This window comes from Takifugu rubripes, chromosome 17 (assembly GCF_901000725.2).
Source record: "Takifugu rubripes chromosome 17, fTakRub1.2, whole genome shotgun sequence".
Taxonomy (NCBI): Eukaryota; Metazoa; Chordata; class Actinopteri; order Tetraodontiformes; family Tetraodontidae; genus Takifugu; species Takifugu rubripes.
In genome coordinates, this window is record NC_042301.1 from 6,888,867 (window position 1) to 6,912,157 (window position 23,291).

General features: G+C 41.6%; 1 protein-coding gene across 3 annotated transcripts; it reads right to left on the bottom strand.

Annotated features, from left to right (window-relative positions):
• Window positions 1-17: 17 nt before the first annotated feature.
• doc2g (double C2-like domains, gamma) lies at window positions 18-21,891 on the bottom strand. Of its 3 annotated transcripts, XM_003977574.3 has the most exons (12): window positions 21,804-21,887; window positions 21,560-21,625; window positions 19,796-20,201; window positions 19,352-19,431; window positions 18,711-18,785; window positions 14,961-15,070; window positions 8,948-9,074; window positions 8,778-8,834; window positions 8,201-8,325; window positions 4,096-4,177; window positions 3,888-3,984; window positions 18-2,086 (listed from the first exon to the last, which is right to left on the bottom strand). In XM_003977574.3, exons 3-12 carry the CDS (start codon window positions 20,181-20,183, stop codon window positions 1,947-1,949), a joined length of 1,281 nt encoding a protein of 426 aa, XP_003977623.1. In that variant the 5' UTR covers window positions 20,184-20,201; window positions 21,560-21,625; window positions 21,804-21,887; the 3' UTR covers window positions 18-1,946. The 3 variants fall into 3 exon arrangements, 2 of the variants coding, with proteins under 2 accessions (XP_003977623.1, XP_029706035.1); XR_003891445.1 differs by lacking the exon at window positions 18-2,086 and adding an exon at window positions 7,135-7,195 and having other exon boundaries at window positions 21,560-21,891; XM_029850175.1 differs by lacking the exon at window positions 18,711-18,785 and having other exon boundaries at window positions 21,560-21,891.
• Between the last annotated feature and the right edge of the window lie 1,400 nt (window positions 21,892-23,291).

The window sequence follows — 23,291 nt, forward strand, 5'->3', positions numbered from 1 at the left end:
ACCAATAGCAACATCTGTACAAGTGAATGTTTACTTGATTATTTCAATCAAGAGATTTGTTGGTTAAACATGACAAAACTATACCCTGAATCTTGGTGCTCACAAATACAGACTAAGGAGACGGAATGGATGATGTAGACTGTAAACACCTCTGAATGATGGGCTAAGGTTGCCCTCACTTATACAGGCTGATGATGCTAAACATGCAGCTGTATTGCAGATGAAATTATTACAGGAGACCAAACATCTGGTAAAAAAAGGAAAGAAATCCACAGACAGGCAAACAAACAAGACCATGTAGTCTTATTAGATCACTGTGAGCCAGCCCAGACAGGGTCAAAGTTCATGCTGGCAGTCTTTCTGTGCATAGACGAATTGCAGAATATTAACCCAATATTAACCGAATACTAATTAATTATTTTACAACCTTTACATCTTGATATTCACTCAGCCGATTTGATCTGTTTGAAACCCAAAGATGGTTGAAGTGTTTCTATTTGGAGCTTCCCCACAGATGACCTTGAAATGTTCTTTAATATCTTAGCAGTCAGACCAGTCAGTACTAGTCAATATGCAGAGCTTTCTTTTAACAGCAGTTGGTTGGATCATGGTCTGGTTTGAACCAGGCCCCCACTTTCCAAGCCTGTTTCATGTCTTCATCATATCTGACCTCCTCAGGTTAGGAGTTGTTCTCATTACCACCATATGAAAAATTAATCTCAACTATCATGCCATGAATCTGCCCTCAGGAGTAGGGTGAATTCATCCAGTATAGGTCTAACTTTAGTGCAATGTGGGCAGCAGGAAGCCCTGGACGGATCTTTTGGCCCTGCTTCCATCACATACTGGTGATAGTGGTGTCACTGCTGGGTCAGGGCCCATGTCCACACTGCTGGCAGCTCTGTCTGATAACTCAAACAACACAACCCATCAAAAGGTCAAATTAAGAATCTGCATTAGGAACCAGAAGCTGCTTGGACGTAAGAACAACACCAAAAGGGGCAGACTGGTCTGCTCCAGCAGGGGCCAGTCCACAAAGACAAGATGCTCCCAAAGGATCAGCCACCTTTTGGCAGTGGGACCCTCCCAGGAGCGCCCCCACCCCAAAGGCTTATGGTAGCGGCCCTGCTCTTATGTGCTCTGTGTCCTTTGTCACTGACTCTTCTGACGTCTGTGCTTCTGAATGTGGAAGAGACGGTTTGAACAGTGCTGTGTTGTGAACACACACACACACACACACACACACACACACACACACACACACACGTAGGCACTCCTACTCTGATAGCCCTCCCTCACACACGTGTTAATGCAGGTATAGAACATCACCGTCACAACTATAGGACAAAAGACAGAAGAACATTGAAACAGTAAAGGTACAAAATCCACTCACGGATTCTTTTGTGCTTAATAATACAGTTTGTCGTTGCATCAGAGAGACATAACATTCGCTTTCCTGGAATTGTTTAGTATATTATGAGTCTCTAGTGGTGAAGACATTTTCTCTGAGGTTCTCAGTACATTAATCTGTAATCTCTTAATCTGATGAAAATTTGAATAACAGCATGTGAACCACTTCCACAATACAGCGAGGTCTGAAGCACAGTTGCTTTTTTTTTTTTTTAAATATACCAGCACTTAGTGAAGACGTTTGGATCACCCCCAGAGAGAAATACACGTAAAATAATGTAATTCAGACACACGTTTTTAACCATCACTAAATATTAGTATGGATATCATATATTAATACTGGGGCCTGCAATTACCGCCGTAATAGGACGGATCTCATTTTCAACATTTGTTATTGCACAATTTATTCATTGATCTGGTTGCTTTGCTTGGTCACATGTCAACCATTGTGTATGTGTGTGTTTGTGTACGTGTGTGTTTATGTGTGTGTCCATATTTGTGTGCATGTGGGTAAGTGTATGTGTCTGTGGTGCAGTCTAGTCTGTTTTGTCACTGCTGGGGGCTCCTTGCTGCGTCAGCGTGTGCCAGTACTCCACTTTCTTGCCTTTGTTTTTCAGACACTCAAACCAGTGTCTAAGTCTTTGTCCGCTGGCATTGATTCCCAGTTCGACTCCTCCTGCAAACAGGGGAGAAGAAACAAAAAAGGGGATGAAAAATGGGCAGTAAAGGGAGGCCAACAGTGAAGGAAGTAGAGCGAGAGAAGCTGTCGGATCTGGTTGTGAAGCTATGCGTCAATGCTGATTTTGTCTTCAAATGTAGCTTTTTTTGTTTGTTACAAACCTAAAATAATCTATAAGATTCAATGGTGTTTTTTTGAGGCACATCACATATCATTCAAATAATAATAGTTTGTGAGACCAAAGCAACAAGAGAAGACTGTAATTTCCTCCCAGCAGAGAAGATAAATATTTATCATGCCAGGAAATGAGCAGAAAAAGAATATTTATTTAATGGCTATAAAAAAATATCCATTTAAGGGCTGCAGAGATACCTCAGACTGATGGGATGGAGGCTCAATACAAAAAGACCAACCTATACAACCTACACAAGCTTGTATAGCCCCCCTCCGACACACACACACACACACACACACATACACACATGCCGCACCCCCCACTGCTGATTCTTTAAATCTATTCTCAGCAACTGGGCAGTCGAATCATGTGTATAAAATGGATCAATTATTATTTGGAAAAGCTACTCATACATAATGGAGCATATAATCGTTTATCTACACTAACATTGTAAATGTAAATGTATCATTGCTTTTACTGTTGCTGTATCGTTGTTGTTATTGTTGCAGTATTAGTGCAGTATCATTATTGTTATTGTTGTAGTATCAGTGTTGTTGTTGCAGTATCATTATTGTTGCATTATGGTTGTTGCAGTGTTAGTGTTGTTACTAGTGCAGTATCATTATTGTTATTGTTGTAGTATCATTGTTGTTACTGTTGCAGTATTATTATTGTTGCAGTATCATTATTGCTATTGTTGCAGTATCATTGTCATTACCATTGCAGTATCATTATTGTTGCAGTGTCATTATTGTTATGGTTGCAGTATTGTTGTTGTGGTTGCAGTGTGATTGTTGTTGCTGTATAATTGTTGTTATTGTTGCAGTATCGTTGTTCATATTGTTGCAGTATAATTGCTCTTATTGTTGCAGTATGGTTGTTGTTTTTGTTGCAGTACTATTGTTGTAATTGATGCAGTATCATTAATGGTATTGTTGCAGTATCATTGTTGTCACTGTTGCAGTATCGTTATTGTAATAGTTGCAGTATCATTGTTGCAGTGTTATTGTTACAGAATTACTGTTGTTATTGTTGCAGTATGATTGTTGTCATTGTTGCAGAATTCTTGTTGATATTGTAGCAGCATGTTTGCAGTGTGATTGTTGTTATTGCTGCAGTATGGTTGTTGTTATTGTTGTTGCAGTATTATTGTTGTTACTTTAGCAGTAAGGTTGTTGTCATTGTTGCAGTATTAGTGTTGTTAGCATCAGGGTTAGGGTTAAACTTATGGGATCCTGACACTGAATCTTTACATTTCCCACAGATCTGCAGTATCACCACTCAGCAGGTGACGTCCTCCATATGTTCTGCCGTTAGCGTGTCCCTTACTGCTCATACTCCTACAGCACCCCAGTGGACTGTTTTTTTGTAACCTCAGCCAGCAGGTCTCTGTGGTGATACTGGTTGTTATCTTAAGATGTTGTGGATGTGAGGCTAATTATTCAGTGGGCTTATCACACACGCCAAGCATGCACACACACACACACACACACACACACACACACACACACACACACACCCACACACACCCACACACACACACACACACACACACACACACACACACACACACACACACACACACACACATTTTTAGAGCTTCAATCTTTCCCTTGGACCTACCAATGAAGTCATTGCTCATTCCCAGGTCATAGTCCCACACAGAGATCTCCAGGGTTTTCTTTGACAGCTGGTCCAAGGACACCTCGTATTGAAACTCCTGTGCAGGTGATTCACATAGCATCACATTTAAATCCAGGAGTTTAAAGGGGCTGAAAATGTGAGAACCATTTTGTTCTAGTTTACCATCAGACAGGACACACACTTTTACCTCATTGAATTCAGGGTTGAGAGTCTTCTTCTTCACTGAAGTCTTGTACTTTGACTTTTTTCCCATATCAGGTTGCAAAATGCTAAAAAACAGCAAAAAAGAGTGTAAACAGAGTATATCTATTCCAATAATGGAATGCTTATGGAAACATGTTCAACATTAAAGTTCTCATGCATAATGTGTGCTGCACATTAGGCTAAGCCAGGCTAACCATAGTAGTACATTTTAATGGTATTGATGCTGTACTTTAAGTTTCAGTGACCTAAAGTTTTCCACATTATTGTCTTTATTAATATTTATTTTAGATGAGCTCCATCACTTTAAAGAAGTGGATGGCTGTCTGAATGTCGGCTAAAGTGGCTGCTGCATTTATATCTACCCAAAGTCTCCTGCATAAAAACAATTGGACCAGAACTTAATTCATCAAAGAGTTGCTTGAACGCACGAATGGACAAAACACTTATGGCATAAATAAAAATCATCTTGTGTTCTGCTAACAGGAAACTTTAATGAATGACAGGAACAAAGAGCAACATAAAAGTAGGCAGAAGAGTTTTCACAGATAAACGTCACCGCAAAGTTTTCTGAAGGGGGGGAAGAGAGCCAGTGGGGGTGTGGGATGAATACAGAGAGATCTTAATCATGCTGATAATTGAGGACCTTACACCCCAGCTAAGAGCCAACAGAAGGATTACTAAAGGGCAATTATGGGACTCATCCACAGCATGAATTCCACGAGGAGATGTAGAGGTGGTGAGATGTCTCACTCCTCTGGCATCCCTGCTGTCACCGATAAATCCGGCCTGGACAGCTGGTGCAGTCAGAATCTGAAGGGGCGAGGGTGGAGGAGAGGAAGAAGTGACAGCAGAGCGACGTGGTGGCTCGCCTAAACTTCAGGCCTGTACTTATTAGAAGAAACTTAGGAACAAAGGCTGCAATTGTGTGATTCACCTGCTTTCAGGAAAAAAATCTTTTCTGCAGTATTATACTGCTATTGTTCATTTTTGAGGCAGCATGTTAGACAACAGTAATATTGATTAACTTATGGATGCTCCACATTGTTGCAGAACATCCCTTCTTGGCTGGCTAGGGTTAGCTTATTGCTACCCAACTACAGTTATTTTGGTAAAATGAACATATTTAAAGCAGAGTAATAAAACACCATGAACACAATTTAAGTACAGAGGAAAATACACTAATATATATATATATATATAATGTGATTTGATTTTATTCTTGACCTCTTTATCCCTTGTGGGGTCCAAGGAGGATGGAATCAATCCTAATTGCATGCAGGTGAAGCAAGGTACAACTGGAGACTCCTCCAGGGCTCTATGTGAGCATTTCAGAGTGGAGTACCTTGCTCAAGGGTACCTCGGCAGTGCTCTGAACATTTGGTTCCTTAATTGAAATTGATGTGTTGTTGTTGGGTAACTGAGTGAGATTCTATAATTCTATTAATTTCCTCACAAACGAATTTTCAGGATTCATGACAGAAAACAAACTAAACTAGATTTTTCATCATTTATCAGGGAACTCTGTTACTGTTGACATTGTTACAAAAATGTAACAAACCCTACAGACACCACGTTGTGCGTGTGTGTGTGTGCATGTGCAGGTGTGACCAACAATGAGCCTGATATCGCAGTCCTGTTACACTTAATCATCTTCTTTTTTACAGCAATGACCAAAAAAATGCTTGAATTAGAGTGAAGAATTGACAGCAAATGAATGAATCACAGCAGGGACGGCTGGGCTACAGAGATAGGGAGGATTATCCCCTCAGTTTTCCTTCGAAGTGGGTCAGACGCTGCAGCACGCAGTACATTTATTTATCATAATCGTTGGACATTTCTAAATTTAGCATTGAATGGAGATGCTGCTCTCCCTGCAGAGGTGAACAGATACCAGCCATTCTTCTCCATAACAATATTAAACACTGATTCAAAGGATTGCTTCTCCAAAAACAAGCAGCTGGTGTTTCAGTGAGGAGATGTAATGGAAACCAACACACACTTTGGGATTATATTGATGGAAATGCGGCATGTGAGATTTGCTGCTTACTTTGGATAAACAGTGGAATAATTTTAACCAAAAGCCACAAATGAAGACCTTTGTCCTTTATAACAAATATGATGTTCTGATGCTTTTTTTTATTACACTTTGTTTTCACAGGGATAGAAATGTCAGTAAAGCAGTTTTCTTTTTTGTTTCCCTGTGGTTAAGTTCTGCTTCCACATCACAGGAGAGATAAAAATCTCTGAGATAAGAGAGATGGCAGCAGAGACAATTACAGAGAAGAGCTTGGAAATATCAGCATTTTGTGCTTTTTCTGCCTTTACATGTTTTTCTGTGTCAGAATAATCAATTGACGATGAGCTGCGGAGACGATGGACACTCTCACTCAGGACCAGCAGCAGATTTACATTATAGTTCTTCTTTTTAAATGGAATAAATTCTTGTGATAATTGTGACATTCTGTTGCTTGGGTGGTTTTTCAAGGCTAATTAAGCTCACCAGAGAGGAAAGGTCTGAGTGAGAAGGTGAAGCTGGGACACACACTGACTGTGAAATACATTACAAAGCTACCAAGCACATTAATGTCTTGATTTAATTGTCATTATCCTCTAGAGATGATAAACTATCCGATTGTTTTTTAGTACCATGTTGATTCACCCCATTATTTATTATTTAATATATTGTAATATTGTCCTAGGAACGTCTGCAGTAATTGAAGCTGTCCCTCTCTGGTTAATCTACATTTAAAATGGAAACCCATTAGATCCCATTTGCTTCCTAGCTCAAATTAAAACCTAATCTAGTTGGTTAGAAATACAGAGTAACACTTTCTGTAACACAGTTTTAATTTACAGATTAAAAATGAGGGTGCCTTTATCTCCATTCTTCTAATTTATTAGCTGCCCCAAACCAGCCTCCCACAGCTGGAGGCTGCACCTCCATGATTGGTAATGGTGAGTGGGAGCAGCTCAATGCCAACAGTCGCTGCTCAACTTTACATTCTGGTGGCAAACATCTCACCCTGACTCGTTTCTTCTGATCCCAAGAGATTTCAAGCATGTCCCCTCCTTCTCCAGCCATCCTGCTCATACACACACACCACATATACGTGACATTAGTTGGATTAGCTCTGTAGTCTGACCATAACTGGATTTTTTCATATCTCATAACTTCCCACGCTAAGCTTTGACGGCCTCTTCTCCCCTGGCCCAACATCCACATTATCTGCAACCCCCGTAGAACAGCTCAGGTCTGGGAGTTCTGCACAGCATCATCGCCAGCCATTGCTCGAATTGCGCTCTAATGCTCACATCTGTCGGGACGGCAATAGCTGTTGTCTCTTTAGTATTTGTCTAACATCTTCTTGCTGCTCCCACTACATCTATTCTCCACCACAAAGAGTGGCTGTACCTGCATGGATCAGACCCAGCTGTTCTGTCCTCTGACCTCTATTTCCTGTATCTGCCCCCTCCTCCTCCTCCTCCTCCTCCTCATCTCCTCCCAATCATCAGGTCTGAGCAGCTGCTGCTTGTTCGTCCACCTTGTCTGTGGCTGAAGTATTTGTGGCTGACCTGATATCTACCACATTTTAATTCCCTTTGTCCAAGTCTTGGCTCTTATTCTGGATCCTAAAATGATTGAGGTTCAAACAAAGCAAAGAACTCATGGCAAGAAGACTCTTTTCAGAGTTTCTTGATAACCTTTCTTTTCCTCCTTTATCTTCGAGGACTCCGCGGTTGAGGTTTGTCTCCTTCCTCAAGTTCTCCACTGTGCTGAGCCTCATGACAAACCTCATTCTGAAGGTTTTCAAGATGTGATATCCTGTTCGTTTAGTTTTCAGTCAAATGCCGTTTTTTCACTTCAGCAGCAACTGTTTGATTATTTAGCTCAGGCTGAATTGTCCTCAGAATAGAGAACATCTGTTCTTGGGGAGATGATTGCTTCCATAAAACTATGATGCTGTAACTACTGGAGCAAATGACACATGAGGTTAGTAGTTTGAGGCCGTTACAGAATCATGAGTGTTTGGATGGCTGTAGCTGAACCTGGTAAAATGACAAGTTCATAAATATCTGAAATGATTTACATTTTGACAAAGGGGTCAGAGTAGCCGTTGGAGTCCATGGCTGCTAGATGGGCGCAGCGTATTATCCCCACCAGCAGGCAGCTCTTCTCTGTGTTATAGCACAAGGAAACCAAGATTCGGCCACGCTGGGGAGAGAAGCACAACGATAAACCATCTCAGCAGATGTGTGCTGGTCCTGGTGTTCCACCCTTCAGCGAACAGATTTTTAATCAAGAAAACTTTAACTAAAACAAATCATTTCTTGCAAAGACTGCAGTTATAGAATAATCTGTTTGATTAACATTCCTCCATAAACCAGTGTGATCCAAGAGCAGAAGCTATTGGCTTCACCTCAAAAACTCCAGGTAAATATGAGATAGACCAGCAAATATGGTGTAGATAGAAAGCTTTAAAGAGACTAAAATGTGTCCTCATTTGTCAGATTCAGATAATGATTTAAAAATGAAATTAATGTTCTGCTGAGAGGGTTGAAATGCAAATTACAAAAGCAAAAGATGCTATTCTGAATATAGAAGAATAAATGACAAAGAAGACTGAACAATTAGTCAGAATGGTCAGACTATAAGGGTTCTTTTACCTCCTCCTCTGCCACCAGTGCTCCCGGCTCCACCGTTTGATTGTTGGTTTCTTTATTCTGATATGAGAGAGATTAAAAATGAGAGGGAAAGAATCATTAGAGTCCCCAGATGAGCATTACACTCTGTATCAAGCATTTACAGTAGACGGCATGTGTTCTTGTGCACATACCTGTGCAATTCTCTCCAGGCCCATGTTGTAGCGCTTGTTCTCCCCTTCCTTCAGTTTCTTTAGGGCTACCCTCACCTCTCCGATGAATTCATTCCGTCCCAGTCTGTCCATGTCGCACACACACAGCCTTCACACACACACACACACACACACACACACACACACACACACACACACACACACACACACACACACACACACACACACACACACACGCACGCACAAAAGATCAGAACAAGCCTGGAACCTGGACTAGGCAACAACATCCAGCTTTGACCAGAACAATCAATCAAGTTCTCCAGCAGCACCGGATTTCAAGGTTCTCCAAGGTTCCACACAAGCGGCCACATGAATCTCAATGAAGCTGCAGGACTTAAAAAAATAGGATTTTTGTAATTGTTGGATTAATAAGTCAGTTACTCTTCAAATAAAGGTGCTACAGTAAGATTCCAAGAATTATAATTATCACTTGTGACTGTTAAATACACAGTTAGAACCATACTGTGCCTTTAAAGAGCTGTCAAGTTTTAAGATACCACTACTCTCTAATCAAGCGTATTTGTTCATCTGTATATCCTCCTGACTACAAAGGGGGGGAAAAAGTCACAGATTTCCCCACTCTTTGTAAGGTAATTAGTCTACTGAAAACACATTTTGAATTTTTATTTTTATGATATGTATCCATTGCAGTGGACAACAGAACACCATATGTGTGAAATGGAACCTTGATGGCAGTAGTGTGATGTGGGTAGGAGATATTCAATTTTACAAATGTCCACAGAGGACAAATTTAAACTACTGGCAGTCAGGAGGCTGTGAGGAAAAATTAGTCACAATAAAACCATATAGTTGAGCTTTTTTGAGCATGTTTACTTGATTTTCCAGGCTGTTGCAAGCTGAAATATGACAGAAGTGTTACGGAACGGTTTGGCAGGCCAAGACCCAGACGCAGAGTGCAAGCAAAAGGTTCTTTATTGGCACAATATCCAAGAAGATCAAACAAAGTAACAACAAAACTAAGGAAAAGTATCAACTGAAAGAGCGAACGAAAAATGGGAAAAAGCCGATGGGAAAAAAACAACTGAAAAAAGGTGAAAAGGCACAGGAAAAAACTCACAAAACTAGAGAACAATGAGGCGAAAGACGGGCAATCTCGGGGAGCTGGAGCTAGATACACAAACAAAAGCAACAATCCAGCACCGGAGGCAAAGAGGGGAGAGCTTAAGTAAGCGCTGATTAGGACGTAACCAGCTGCAGGTGCGCTGGAGGCTCAGGAGATCGGCCTGCCCCCGGATGCCGTCCAGAAACCGAACCACGACAAGAAGAACTTGTAGAGCAGCATGTATGATGGTGAGTATGTGTTGACTAAGTGGCATGTGAGTGGAAGAATACGCGGTCCCAAGGGTGAAAGAGAGGAGTAATATTTACAAGATGTTTCATCCGGCTGAAGAGAAGAAGGATCTTACAGAGCTCCTGGTGGTGCTGACATGGACAGTTCAACAGATCCAAGAAGGGTCTGGCATTTTGCTCCACCTACACCCCACCTATCACTCAAACAGGCATTTCCTATACATGAGGCCAAGCCTGTAAACAAGAGATGTAGAGAAACTCCTGTGTGGTTAGACCAAACTGTTCCCCAGTGTGAGTATGTCAGGTAACTTTCCTGTTAATGCGCACGCGTGCGTTTGAGGGTGAAAGTTTAAAGTTCACGCCACTATAATTTTTGAAGTTGGTTATATCATATAGCAAAGGAGGACAGGGCAGGTTGGAAACAGGAATCAAAGATGCTCAATTAATGCTAAAACTGTGAAATAGGATATTTTTACAATCAGTCCATCTTTGAGGTTGAATAAGTCTTGTGACCATTGTTTGTGAAAAGCCATTTCAAGGTCAATACATTTCAAAAGTGTGATAGGAATAAGATATATGTAATTTTTCCACACAGGCAAAATTCTTTACGTTTGCCAGGTTTTTAAATGAAAACGACCTCTGGGCCACCATATTCTGCCTGCAACCTTCATCTCTGATTCTCTCCACACACACTAACACACACCGCCAGTCTGTGCTGACAGCTCTTCACCTGCCGACTGACATTTGGTTGTTGGACATGTTGGTTCAGGCCTTTCAGCCACATGTGATGAACATCTGTAGCTAACCCTGGCTACTGACCGTTCATGATTTATGTGCTGCTGCCCTTTCATACATCTGAAGAGGTTGTAAAATGAAGCACCCATATGCCTTAATGCTCTTAGTGTTTCACTCCTGAGAACATCAACAACAATGATACTACTAATAATAACAATATTAACAATAAACACATAAACAAACTGTCAATACATGGAGAAAAATTACATTGTCAATAAAATTATTTAGGCATATATTAAGTGACATAAAACACACAGTGAGAGTAGAAAATTTACCATTGTCTACAAAACCCTCCAACAATGTCCTGAATCCAATCTTGCTTATTGGATGTGGCAGCAACCTGATTATTATCACCTCAGACCCTGCTGGACACCTATGCAGGGCCCAAACAGACTTTTACTTCTCCAATAGTACCTTTTACATTCATTCATTGATTCATGCATCCATTCATTTGTTCATTCATTAGGCTGGAACCTAACTGGGCAGGCCTTGGGTGATAGGTGAGGTACACCACATCCATACACACTCACATTTAGACCAGTTTACAGAGCTGTTGCGTCTTTGGAGGCAATAGAGGAGAACTTGGAGCGAACCCACCCGGACACAGCAAAACATGCAAACACTATTAAAAAAAGCTGTCGTAACCCACACAGCTTAAACACTTAACAATTTCAGCACATCAGTGTTGACTGTCATTAATCTGAAACTGAAGAATGAATAATGTTGTTCTTGGGACCTTTTGATTGGGGCAAATCTGTCAGAGTAAAACAATGATAAAGTGCTCACCCAGCTTTATCCTCTAGGGACGATAAACATTTAGAGCTGCTGACAACTTGACAATGTGACCATCAGATCTAACTGCACATGTCCATCTCACCTGGGACACCCAGAACAGAAGCTTAGCACAAGTCTCCAGCTCAGACTCATTCAAGAGCTGCATTTGTTCCCATTTACCTACAGCCTGAGACAGATCAAGGCTGCTACCATGCGTGATGGAGACAATGAGGGAAGAAATTGAGAAAGGAGACAAAGAATCAAAACTGACACTGTGTCGGCGGACCTTCCTCTGAAGGCTCAGACCAGCAGCAGCAACAGAAACAATTTGATTTCAACCTAATCTTAAAATCATGTCTGCCTCAGAGCAATGTAGTCACATCTGAATGTAACTCAGTCCAGACATCAGAGGACACCTGTTCCTTAAAATGATCCGAGACCAGCCATTTAAGATGTGACATAAGTTGTATGCAGATTTTTTGTTATGTAGTCAGGTTCAGTGCACATTTTAACAGAGACCTGAGCACCTGAGGCAGCATTAGCAACTTTGACGCGTGATTGAGTCCAATATTTATGAGTCTACTCAGCTGTTTCATTTCTGGTAAAAGCGAGAATAAGATCAACACTGATATTGAAGATTTGGGAAATGCTGTTACATTGAAAGATGAATTTGTACCACAGAAGATAAAGAGTTCCTTTTTAGCCATCTACTTATTCAAAGCGCATTCTACTTTGCTGAAATGGCTTTATGTAATCACTGGAGAATAGAGATGAATGAATGAATAATAAATAAGGAAATGCACAAAGCCTCTCTTCCAGTCTGTTTAATCAGATGCATTTAAAGAGCGGTGCACTAAAATGTGCCCTGACATTGAAAAATTAATTATTTTCTCCTCTTGTTTTTGTTGTTGCTACCTTCAGCTCAGATTTTATGTCTGCTGTGGGTGATATAGCATCCCACTAATTTGCGGATCTCATTCCATAGCTCCAAATCCTGATACTTGTTTAATGTAAACCCCTCTTATAATATTTCCTGAATTATTTGCTATTTAAATCACCATAGTGGTGTGTTAAAATTTTTTAACATACATAATCATAAACATAATAATAAGAAAATCAACATCAACATCATCAACATCAACATCATTATCATTATCATCAACAGCAACAAAAACACCATCATCAACATCAACACCATTATCAACAGCATCGTCAACCACATTGTTAACATAATCAAAATCATCATCATCAACAACAAACGTGTTTGTTGTGTTGTTGATTTCTTACTCAAAAACTTTCTCCATCAGCTATCAAATATCTGTTGAGGTTGTTTTTGACTGTAACTGTCTCTCAACACTAGTGTACATTGTGTAAATGTATAGTGTGTACGAGGAGGCGAAGACTAAACAGAGTCCTCCTGCTCTGGTGCACAGAGCAAAGATCAAAGAGAGCAGCATTTCCTTCCTTTGCACCCATGGTGATGAGGGGAATGGAATTCTGCATGGCACAACCATGTGAGCCAATGTCTCAGGGGATCCCACACTTCTTTCTCTGTTTTTATCTTACTTCTGAAATTAGTTGGTAATGAGCTTGAATATGCTGAAAGGATCTGATTCCCTTCCCTTTTCTTCCACTGGCTTTGTGGTCTCGCTGCAGCATTAAATTGATTTACTGCTGCTGTCTGTTGGCTGTCATCTCTCTTTTGTTTTTTGGCTCCCCTGAGTAAACTCATCACATGACCTTTTGTTCTCAGCTAAAGAAATTCTTTCATTCATCATTTCATCTATCATTCTCTGTGAGCCAACCTGTCTCTCTCACCTGGCCTATGGTCTCTGTATGACTACATTTTATCATTTTCTTCCATTCTTTTCCTCACTCCATCATTTTCTGTTTTTCTGCCCCCCCCCCCCCCCGTATTCATTTACAGGTATCGCCGCCTTCAAAGCTGCTTAATGACCTCCGGCCCCCCTGACCCACTCAACCTGCAGCTTATTCAATATTCAATATAATGTATTTTTGTATGTATTTCTATGCTCTATGCCTCTCCTCTCCTCTCCTCTCCTCTCCTCTCCTCTCCTCTCCTCTCCTCTCCTCTCCTCTCCTCTCCTCTCCTCTCCTCTCCTATCTATTCTCTCCTCTACCTGTCCTCCCCCCTCTCCTCTCTCTCTACCCAGCCGGCCATCAGCAGGAGGGTCCCCCTACATGAGCCTGGTCCTGCTCAAGGTTTCTTCCTGTTAAAGGGGAGTTTTTTCTTGCCACTGTTGCTTGTCTGGGGTTAGGCCCTGGGATTCTGGAAAGCGCCTTGAAACAATTTTTGATTGTAAAAGACGCTACATAAATAAAGATTGATTTGATTTGATTTGATGTTGATCTTGGCAGCTGCCATTTTTCCACTGTAGAGAAGTGTGCATGTACACTGCAGCAATAAAGTACATGATAACCACTGCGACCAAGATATTCTTTGTAGTTTTTATAGTTTGTCTGGGGGTCTGTAGCCCCCAGACCGGTTGCTGGTGGGGGCTATGTCTTTGAACAAAGGTCAGGTGCCTTTCCTTCTGTCTGAAGGGTCTCTCCCCAGTGTGTGAGGAGTGACTGTCCTTTACATACACACAAAAGGATAATTACACACCTGACTGCCTGCAATTGTGTGCATGTGTGTTTCTATCACAGAAGAAGGATCATGTTTATGTGAGTTCCTGTGTGAGTTTGTGTGTGTGTGTGTGTGACAGAGAGAGAGAGAGAGAGAGACGGTGCTCATGTTTCCTCAGGAAAAAGAATGCCATTTAACCCTTTTATGATTAACTCAGTCTACACATTCACATATGACAGAGCCAAGAAACTGATTCCTCTACATTCAGATGTTCCCATCAGCACTCGCCACACCCCAGCAAGCATCCACGTGTAACTGTCTCCTCCTTATAACCCCAGCCCCAACAAACTTACGTGACGTCCTCTCACACAACATCAATGTAGCACCTCTTGGGTCCAACCTCAGCACCCTTCCACCAGTGAAGCCACCTTCCCTTCTCAGCATGTGTCCAAAGAGTTTAACTGAATTGTGATTGAAGTGAAAGATGAATTAATGAGCACTTACCTTAGTGTCTTTGTGGTCATGTCAGCTGCCGTTATACCATGATATACTAGCGTTTCATTCCACACTGGATTCAAAGTATTCTTTAGCGTCTTTGTACGTAGCTTGTTTGCCTGGGGAGATAAAAGAGACAGTATGAAAATAAGCCACTGAAAATGAGTTCCTAAGATCAGAGGATAGAAAATAATGTGAGCATGAATGTGTGTCCCATTAAAAGGTGTGAAAGAAGTGGTGGGGAAGCATAATTTCCCTCTGTCCCTCGGGAAATCATGCACATCTGCTGTTGACTTTTTGAAGGATAGCCATCTCACTCTCTCTCCCACCTGATCATCTGTCTTCTCTGAAGTGACCAGCCAAAGACCCAAAAACCTGTACCGCCTCTCAAACACAACACAGCAGCCAATTAGGCCGTACAACCATTCCACGTGAAAAATTAATGCCTCCAGGAGAGGAAATTCCAATGAGCTCCTAATAGCATCACCATCCATAAATAAGGTTTTCAGCCACTTGCTATATCATTTCCCTGTCTTACCTTCAGGGCGTGTTTGACCTGTTTTCATTTCTAATCTTTCAAAAATGTTGATGTTGTCTCATTACATTTCTGGATGAAGGGTATTTATATTATACAACAGAATTAAGTAAAATATATGGTGAAAAGTACAACTAACTGGAGCTGTCACAACAGTTCTAACTGCTGAGTGCTAAATAAATTCAGATGATGCTGGATGAACTTATGTGTGTACTCAAGCACAGGTGACTTGAATCTAATCTCAGATTGGATTACCTAATTCTTATTGTATTATACAGTAAAATAAATAAAAAAACATTAAATCTTTTTTTGGGGTCATATGTGGTTTGAAATCAGATACTGATCTGATCAAATGTGACCTCAGTCTGAACAGTAATGTGATCGTATTGGTCTCACCAGTGTTGGTCACCATTATGTGCCTGCAGGTGCCTCTGCAGAGCTTCACAGCAACAAACAGGAGGCTCACAGTTCAGTGGGGGGATATAGAAGTTTCAGACCTTAATATTTTGGAAGGAGTAATCAAACATTTGTGTGCCACTACTATTACAAATATAATCTGTCAACTCCATATATTCTATCAAATTTGCTTCCATAAAAATGGTGCTGCAACAGAGCTTCTCACGTGGAGCATTAAATTGTTCCCACTGTAGTCTCTTCATTCTTAAATGATGTGAACATTCATTGAAAATGAATGAATGAATGAATTTAGAAGAAAATCTGCTTCAGGTCAGAATGATCTCTGCTATGGTATCCCTGAAAACCACTAAAGAGAGGGAGACTATACTGACCTTTCCAATGTGCCTGACCCAATCATTCTGCCAATCAATAAGCCTCTGAAAATAGGCCACAATAAATACACTCTTTATTTTGAATTAGATCGTTGGATTGTTTTTTCTTTTTGTTGTTGTTCATTTCTTGGGGGAATCCTTTTTAAAACTTTTAAAGCAGATATTTGTGACCTATTTAGTATTTTTACATTTTCAAAGAATTCAGCTCAGGGCCAAGTGACAGAATTAGGGTGGAGAAGTCTGGGAGCAATTAAAAAATGAAAATGTGGGGAAAATGGTGCATTTCACTTTAACATCAGATGCAGGACCCTCACTTGTCATGAAATGTCTTATCATCCTGCCCTGTGCAGCTGACTGCACACTGGTTTATTCAAAAGGAACAATCCATCCAGGTTTCTGCTGATTTAATGCTTGTTTACTCTTCCTGGTGTCTCTATTTACTTCCTGCCATAGCCAAACTTGTACAGATGCCTGAGGGCCACATGCTTGATTCTTATTCCCCTCCACCTGGCTTCGTCCTCACCAACCATCGCTGGGTCCTTTGGCATCCCCCACCCCTTCTCACCCCCTGATAATGATGTTTACTCTTTCTCTGCTGTTGCAGACGTATTTGCACATCAGACTCTGTGGAGGGAAACACTTTTGATTCCTGTCTCATGTTTGACTCATTCATGTGCAGGAGGAGCTGTACATGGGCAACATCATGACTCACACTCCTGGTTCACAGCTGTGCACGTGCCAGGACAACTCAACTTTTTTACAAATGAACTGCATCTTGTCCACATGCTACAAATGCTTTAAACACGTATCCCCCTTCTCGCCCTCTGTCACTCCCTGCCAGCATCTTTCCTCTATTCCAGGGCTTTAGAAATCTGTTTTTTAATGTTTTATCTCAAGCTCTCCAACTACCCACTGTCCCTTTTTCCACTGCCTGCATAGATCTTTTATTATTAATTTCACAACCCCTTCTTTTATCCATCACTGTGTCCAAGAGCTGTGGACGAGAAGCCCAAATGTGGAGACACTTCACAAGCACTTCCCATCAGTGAAGGATAATCAGAAATCCCACTGACTGTGACCGTGGCATTAAATATATGGCTGTGAATGAGAAATAAAGAGATAGATGAAGCTGCTCAGCGAGCGTGACCTTAACATGTGGCTGCCTGCACATGCAAGGTCATGTCCCACAGAACATGGATTACATTGTGTATTTCTCTACATGCTAGTGAAAAGAGGTGTGTGGGACAGAGAACAGACAACACACGCCTGCCTCACTGTTGCCTTTTTTGTTCACTGCTCTTAATCTTCTAAAATACCCTGAAATGCTTTTCTGTTGCATATTATTCATTGCAGATCTTGAATGCAGCATGTTGAGTCTGACCATGAGCAACAGTCGGAGCGCCTGTCCCAGCCTAGTTCACACACATTCTCACTCTTGCTGGCTGGTGGGGTTTTAACCAGCAGTAGCTGGTTACTTATCTACTCTACTCATTGGCGCTTTCTCTGCACCCCCCCCCCCCCCCCCCCCCTCCCGCGCCCTATCATTGCTGTTGACGTGAGCCGTGTAACAATTTTGCCTGTTTCCATGACAACCACCTGCTGCTCTCCCCTCATCCATCTACCTCTTCTGCCCACCCTTCCCTTCCCCTTTTCCTCACTCTCAGTTGTCTCTCTTCTCACTGCACACTGTTGGTATTTCAAGGTCAAAGAGGGTCATAGTCAGTTAGAGAGATAGAGACAGAGATATGAGTGAAATAGAGAGACTTGCAATAACAATGGGAGGCAGAAAAAAAGGCACAGGACAAGGACAAGAAGACAAAAATCTCCCAGACAGTGTTATTGTTCACACCTTAGACCTCAAACAGCTGCCATATTCAACCTGGGTGCTGTTCACATTGTTTTTCTTTAATCATAACTAGTTTATAGCAAGCTTGAGTCTTCTGAGTTTAGGGATGCTGTTTTTTTCCCCAGTTCTATGTATGCTCAAGAAGAATATGAGGCTTGTGCTGCTGACAATAACTTGCTTGAAATATAGAGCATAAGTCATGTTAAGGACATATGAGCTGTTCTGGTCTCCCCAAATTAATGATTTTTTATGTGTCCAGCATTATTTTATCAGGAAGTAAATGAGGCTTGTTTAACAACATTATATGTCTTAATCTGAATAAAATAATATATTTTTGATGTTAGACAGATGTTTTTGAACCAGTGGCCTGAGGCACAATATCCCTGACAACTGAAGCCTCCTTGTCCTCCCTCCCAACCTCACTCAAACAGGATCCAGTTGCACAATCTTTGTGACATGATTCGCAACCCTCGATCATTACTGATGTGTAAAAATTGGAATAAAAACAGGAATGTGCAAAGTTATTCTAACTTGGGCAGCAGGGTGGATGTATGTTGTAAAGCAACTGTTACTGAGTCTGATGTAGAGACCTTGCTGGCCCCAGGAAGAAGATGAAGCTTGACATATGGATCAGCCAGCCCATTGGAGTCCATGGCCTTCAGTCCCTGTTGGGAAACACACATGTACACACACATGCGCGCACCCGCCCCCCCCCATCCCATCCCCCCCACACACACAAGCACACACACGTTTTAAAGGTGACGTCATTGTACCCTCCAACATTTTACAAATGTGACAGGGTCAAAAGCAGACAGGCATATTCTACTGTAGTTACATCGGCATGGTGCCTTTGGGTATTTCATTCCATGCCACTATTTTCTACCCTCCCTGACTCCTTTGTGATGACCTCAAGGGGATGCTTCAACAAGATTTACATAATTAACATCAAGTGGCGATATAGTATGATATACAGAGCTTGTGTCCTTGAACAATACCAAATTCTGACAGCCACAACAACGTTACCCAACATTTCTTCCTGACCCTGATGATTTTATCCTGAAGTGACAAGCAGACGAGGCTGTGTGACCAACATGCTAGAAAAGACGGCGGGAAGCAGTCTGATGTCTCCAGTGAACAGAAAAGAACTACAGTCTTTCTGCTGGTCATTCAGGAGAAGTGACGTGACAAAGTGACTGTGTTGATGTGACAATGATATTGAAATAATACCTACCCTTGCCTTTAGGATAGTACAATGAAGACAGTTGTTCTCCTGATCAAAGAGCAGGCTAAACTCCAGCGTTCCCAAATAGGCTGAAAAAACACACAGGCCACTGAATTTATCAAGGAAGAGACGGACACAAGAGCTCTGAGTCAGAGCTTTAGCAGACGGCCTTTTAAAAACCTGATGCTGTGTAATATTAATTGATCTGTCTTGTCTGCTTACTGCTGAGGGATGAGCAGAAACAGGCAGGCTACATCCTGCTGTGGTGACATTGTCTAGTAAATAATTGAAAGTCCTGTCTCACATTCAAAGGGAATAACAAAAGCATTAATTTAAGAAAAATAAATCTGGTCAAGTGTTTGATCTAGTAATTAAATAAACTATGGCCAAGTATAACCAAGGACGACAATAAGAGTCCCAGCATGCAGTGGGTTTACACTCCTCAGAACTCACTGTCATCGTCATCAGACTCCAGTGCCTCCTCTCTTTCACCATCATTGCACTCCCTCCTTTCCCCATCTCTATAGCCTCCGCCCGTCTCTCCATTGAAAGTCTCCTCTTTCAGAATCTTCTTCTCCCGGGGCGGTGGGGGTGTGCAGGGGTAGTCGTGGAAGCGTGGGAAGAAGTCTGAGATCTGTGGGATGGGGAGGATGGGTCCTGGGCACACGTTGATGGCAAAGTGCTCCTGCATTGAGATCTTAACAGGCGAGGCAGGCGGCATTGAGGTGGTGTGTGGGGTCGCTGAGGGTGAGGAGGACGATGAGGAGGGGCAGGAGGTGGAGGAAGGGGGGATAGCCAAATGGCTTGTGGAGGGTGGTGGCGGCGGCTTTGAGACACTCATGTGGACTGTCGAACGGGACTGAGAGGAAAAAACAGGGGTTGGGGGTCAGGTCAATTAAAAGCAAGTCAGTGTTGGCAATGTGTTAAAATTCACAGTACACAACAGAAAATCCTGGAGAGACCATCAGTTGATTCAGTCCTGACTTCTCAAAAGCCAAAATAGAATTTGTCAGAAACACTTCAAGTGTGACTCACACACCGAGCCTGTGCTCTGAATATATAATCAAATTTAGCGCTGCAAAGTATGAGCAAGTTATGTCACTTGTGCATCTGCACTTGGCCCTAATCCTTCCCTTATCTGGCTCTTCCACCACTCACCTCCATATCTGTACATCCTTTGAGCAATATTTTACATAATTTTATTCAAGGCCTCTTCAGTCCTTATCAGTTCACTATCACAAAATATGCCATAATAATAGGTATCTTCCTGTAACATCATGAAGACAAAGCCTATCATTCCAAACAGAAACCAAAGATGTTGTCATTATTATTTCAGAGGCAGGTTTGGTTTGAGTCATTAGACGGACAAACTTCAAAGGAGTTCAATTAAAAACTTGTCCCAGACACTGCCCCAGATTAAAATGAGCATTTTTACATTGAACTATTATCTTTAGCATGACAACACTGCTGTAAACAACTCTGTTCCAAACACGGGTCATCTGAGGCTGAATGACTGCATCATCCCTGTTACTAATGTGTGTCCATTATGTTGATTTGTGATGTTGCTGCTCAGCATTCCAACCTGTCCCATATGTCCATGTTGTTGGTGTTTAACCTGTCCTTTAACATCTGCCCCATACATCATATGAGCAATAATCTCCCTCTTTTACTGGCATAGATTTGGAAAAACATAACAACATGAAAGCCAAGGAGTCACCAGCCCAGATGATTTTGTTACACCAGCACCGCTTTAACACACCTGCCAGGCATGTATATAAAATATTGATACATGGCAATGCTCTGAGGACACACAGTCAGTGTCCCTACTCAGATAAACACAGCCTTCATATGCAGATGCAATAATCTCACCAAAACTTGCATTTTAAAGCACAACCTCATTCATCACAAGTTATAGACATAACTGAGACACACATTAACACACATGCACATGCACACGTACGCACACACGCACGCACGCACGCACGCACACACACACACACACGCACAAACACACACGTGGAGATGTGACTCTGCATCCATACCGAGTCACTCACACTGCATTAATATGCAGGAACCCCGCATGGCTTCCCGCATGTCAGTGATCACTTGCATGCTGCTCATTCAAACAATTGCTCTCAGTCCTTGACAATAAGGCACACATGCAGGCACATGTGCACGCACCTTTACACACGGACAAATATAGCTGCAGATACATACCAGGGGACAGTCTTCATCTGTGCCAGCTCTCCATCTTGCCTGCCTTCACGTCCTGTTTCTTACACACTGAAAAGCATGCAGAACAGCTTTGAGTCAATATATAAACCCTCTGTTCTTACTCTCTCCTTCTCTCCCTCTTCATTTGCTGCCCGATTCAATGTTCCTTCCCTTTGTTTGTGACGTCTCTGTTTAAAAAAAAAAACCCAGATGTTTTCAACGCTGTCCACATAGAACTGTCACTCACTTTCTCTGGACATGGGAGATTTTAGGAAGACTAGAATGTTTCTCTCTCTCTCTCTCTCTCTCTCTCTTGAGATTGCTGGTAGTGGGTGATGTGTGCATGAGGGGTATAAAGAGAGAGAGAGTGGTGACTGAAGCACAGAGCAAGAGGGAGGGAACAAACTGACATCATGAAGACGCACAGGGAGACAAAGACCCTGGCAAAGAGAAATACTTGGACAATATTCTTCTTCCACTTCCATATTTATATGAATATACATAAGAGGCGGGAATGGAAATAAAAAAAATGTAATGACAAAAAGGAAAAACTAGGCTTTCACATGGCTTTCAGCTCTGGGGAGAACCCTGACCTGGCCCCCAGGGGATTCAAACCCAGAACCTTCTTGCTAGGAGGCAATGCCACTGCTACTACTTATGTGCCTATGTTTCTAAAGCACTGCTCTCCAATGTCATCCTGAGTCACTGATAATTGTGCTTCATTTGATGAATCTAGTTTGAGATGCATAAAAATAATCACTTTCAAACAAATTAACAAATGTATCATGAACACATGGAAAGAACAATGTTTAAGGTAATAATAAATGGTAGTTCGTTATCATCAACTGATGGTGAAAAATTAAAAAACAAACTACCTGGTGGGGGAAAATGGCTGATTATTGAATGGAAGGCATTTTAGTAAAGCATAAGAAGAAGAATCATCCATAAAGAATTAAAAAAAAGGTTAACAAACCATATAGAAAGGAATGAAAGAACAAAAGAGCTGTGTAGTGGCATGGGGTTGTTGTGTGTGAGTCAATGTTAATGTGTCCTGAGGGGCTGAGGCATTTTACTGCCCAGGGTAAATTCAAGAGAAAAATAGGAAAATTGACATTTCCTTTTATCACTTATAACATATATAACATAATGCACATTTCAAAACCCTTAACCACTTACTGCTAAACATGCAATTTTCCACAGCTGGAAAAAAGCAGAAAAATCCTGCTGGAAATTTTAAACTGGGCAGCTGAAGATGTGAGCTGAATACTTAGGAATGCAAGTTTGCAGGGAGTAACTGAAATCAGTATCATCTCAACAACTACAGCATGTATTCATTAATTTAGAAGGAATAGGAGAGATAAATAAGCTAAAATAAGACAAATGTCACCATCTGCATATGTACGAATCTGCTTCAATAGTTTACTGGTTTTGAAGAGGGTTGAAATTGCTGTTATAGTATCTCTGTTTTCTCATTATGCAGAATGAAGCTGCAATCTGCTGAGGATCTCAGCAGATCTCTCAGAGCTTTGATTCAAATGGAAAAGACAAGGTATGCAATTGTGCACATACAGCAGGGAAACCTTGGCTCTGCCCACAGCAGCGGTTATCAGCTGACCTGCTGAAACCGAGATGATCATACAGGCTTCATGAACCAAGCACACATACATCTGCACATGGCTTCATTGCTGCTGGTGCATGCGAGCAGTTGGGAAATCCACATTTACCACAATGTTTC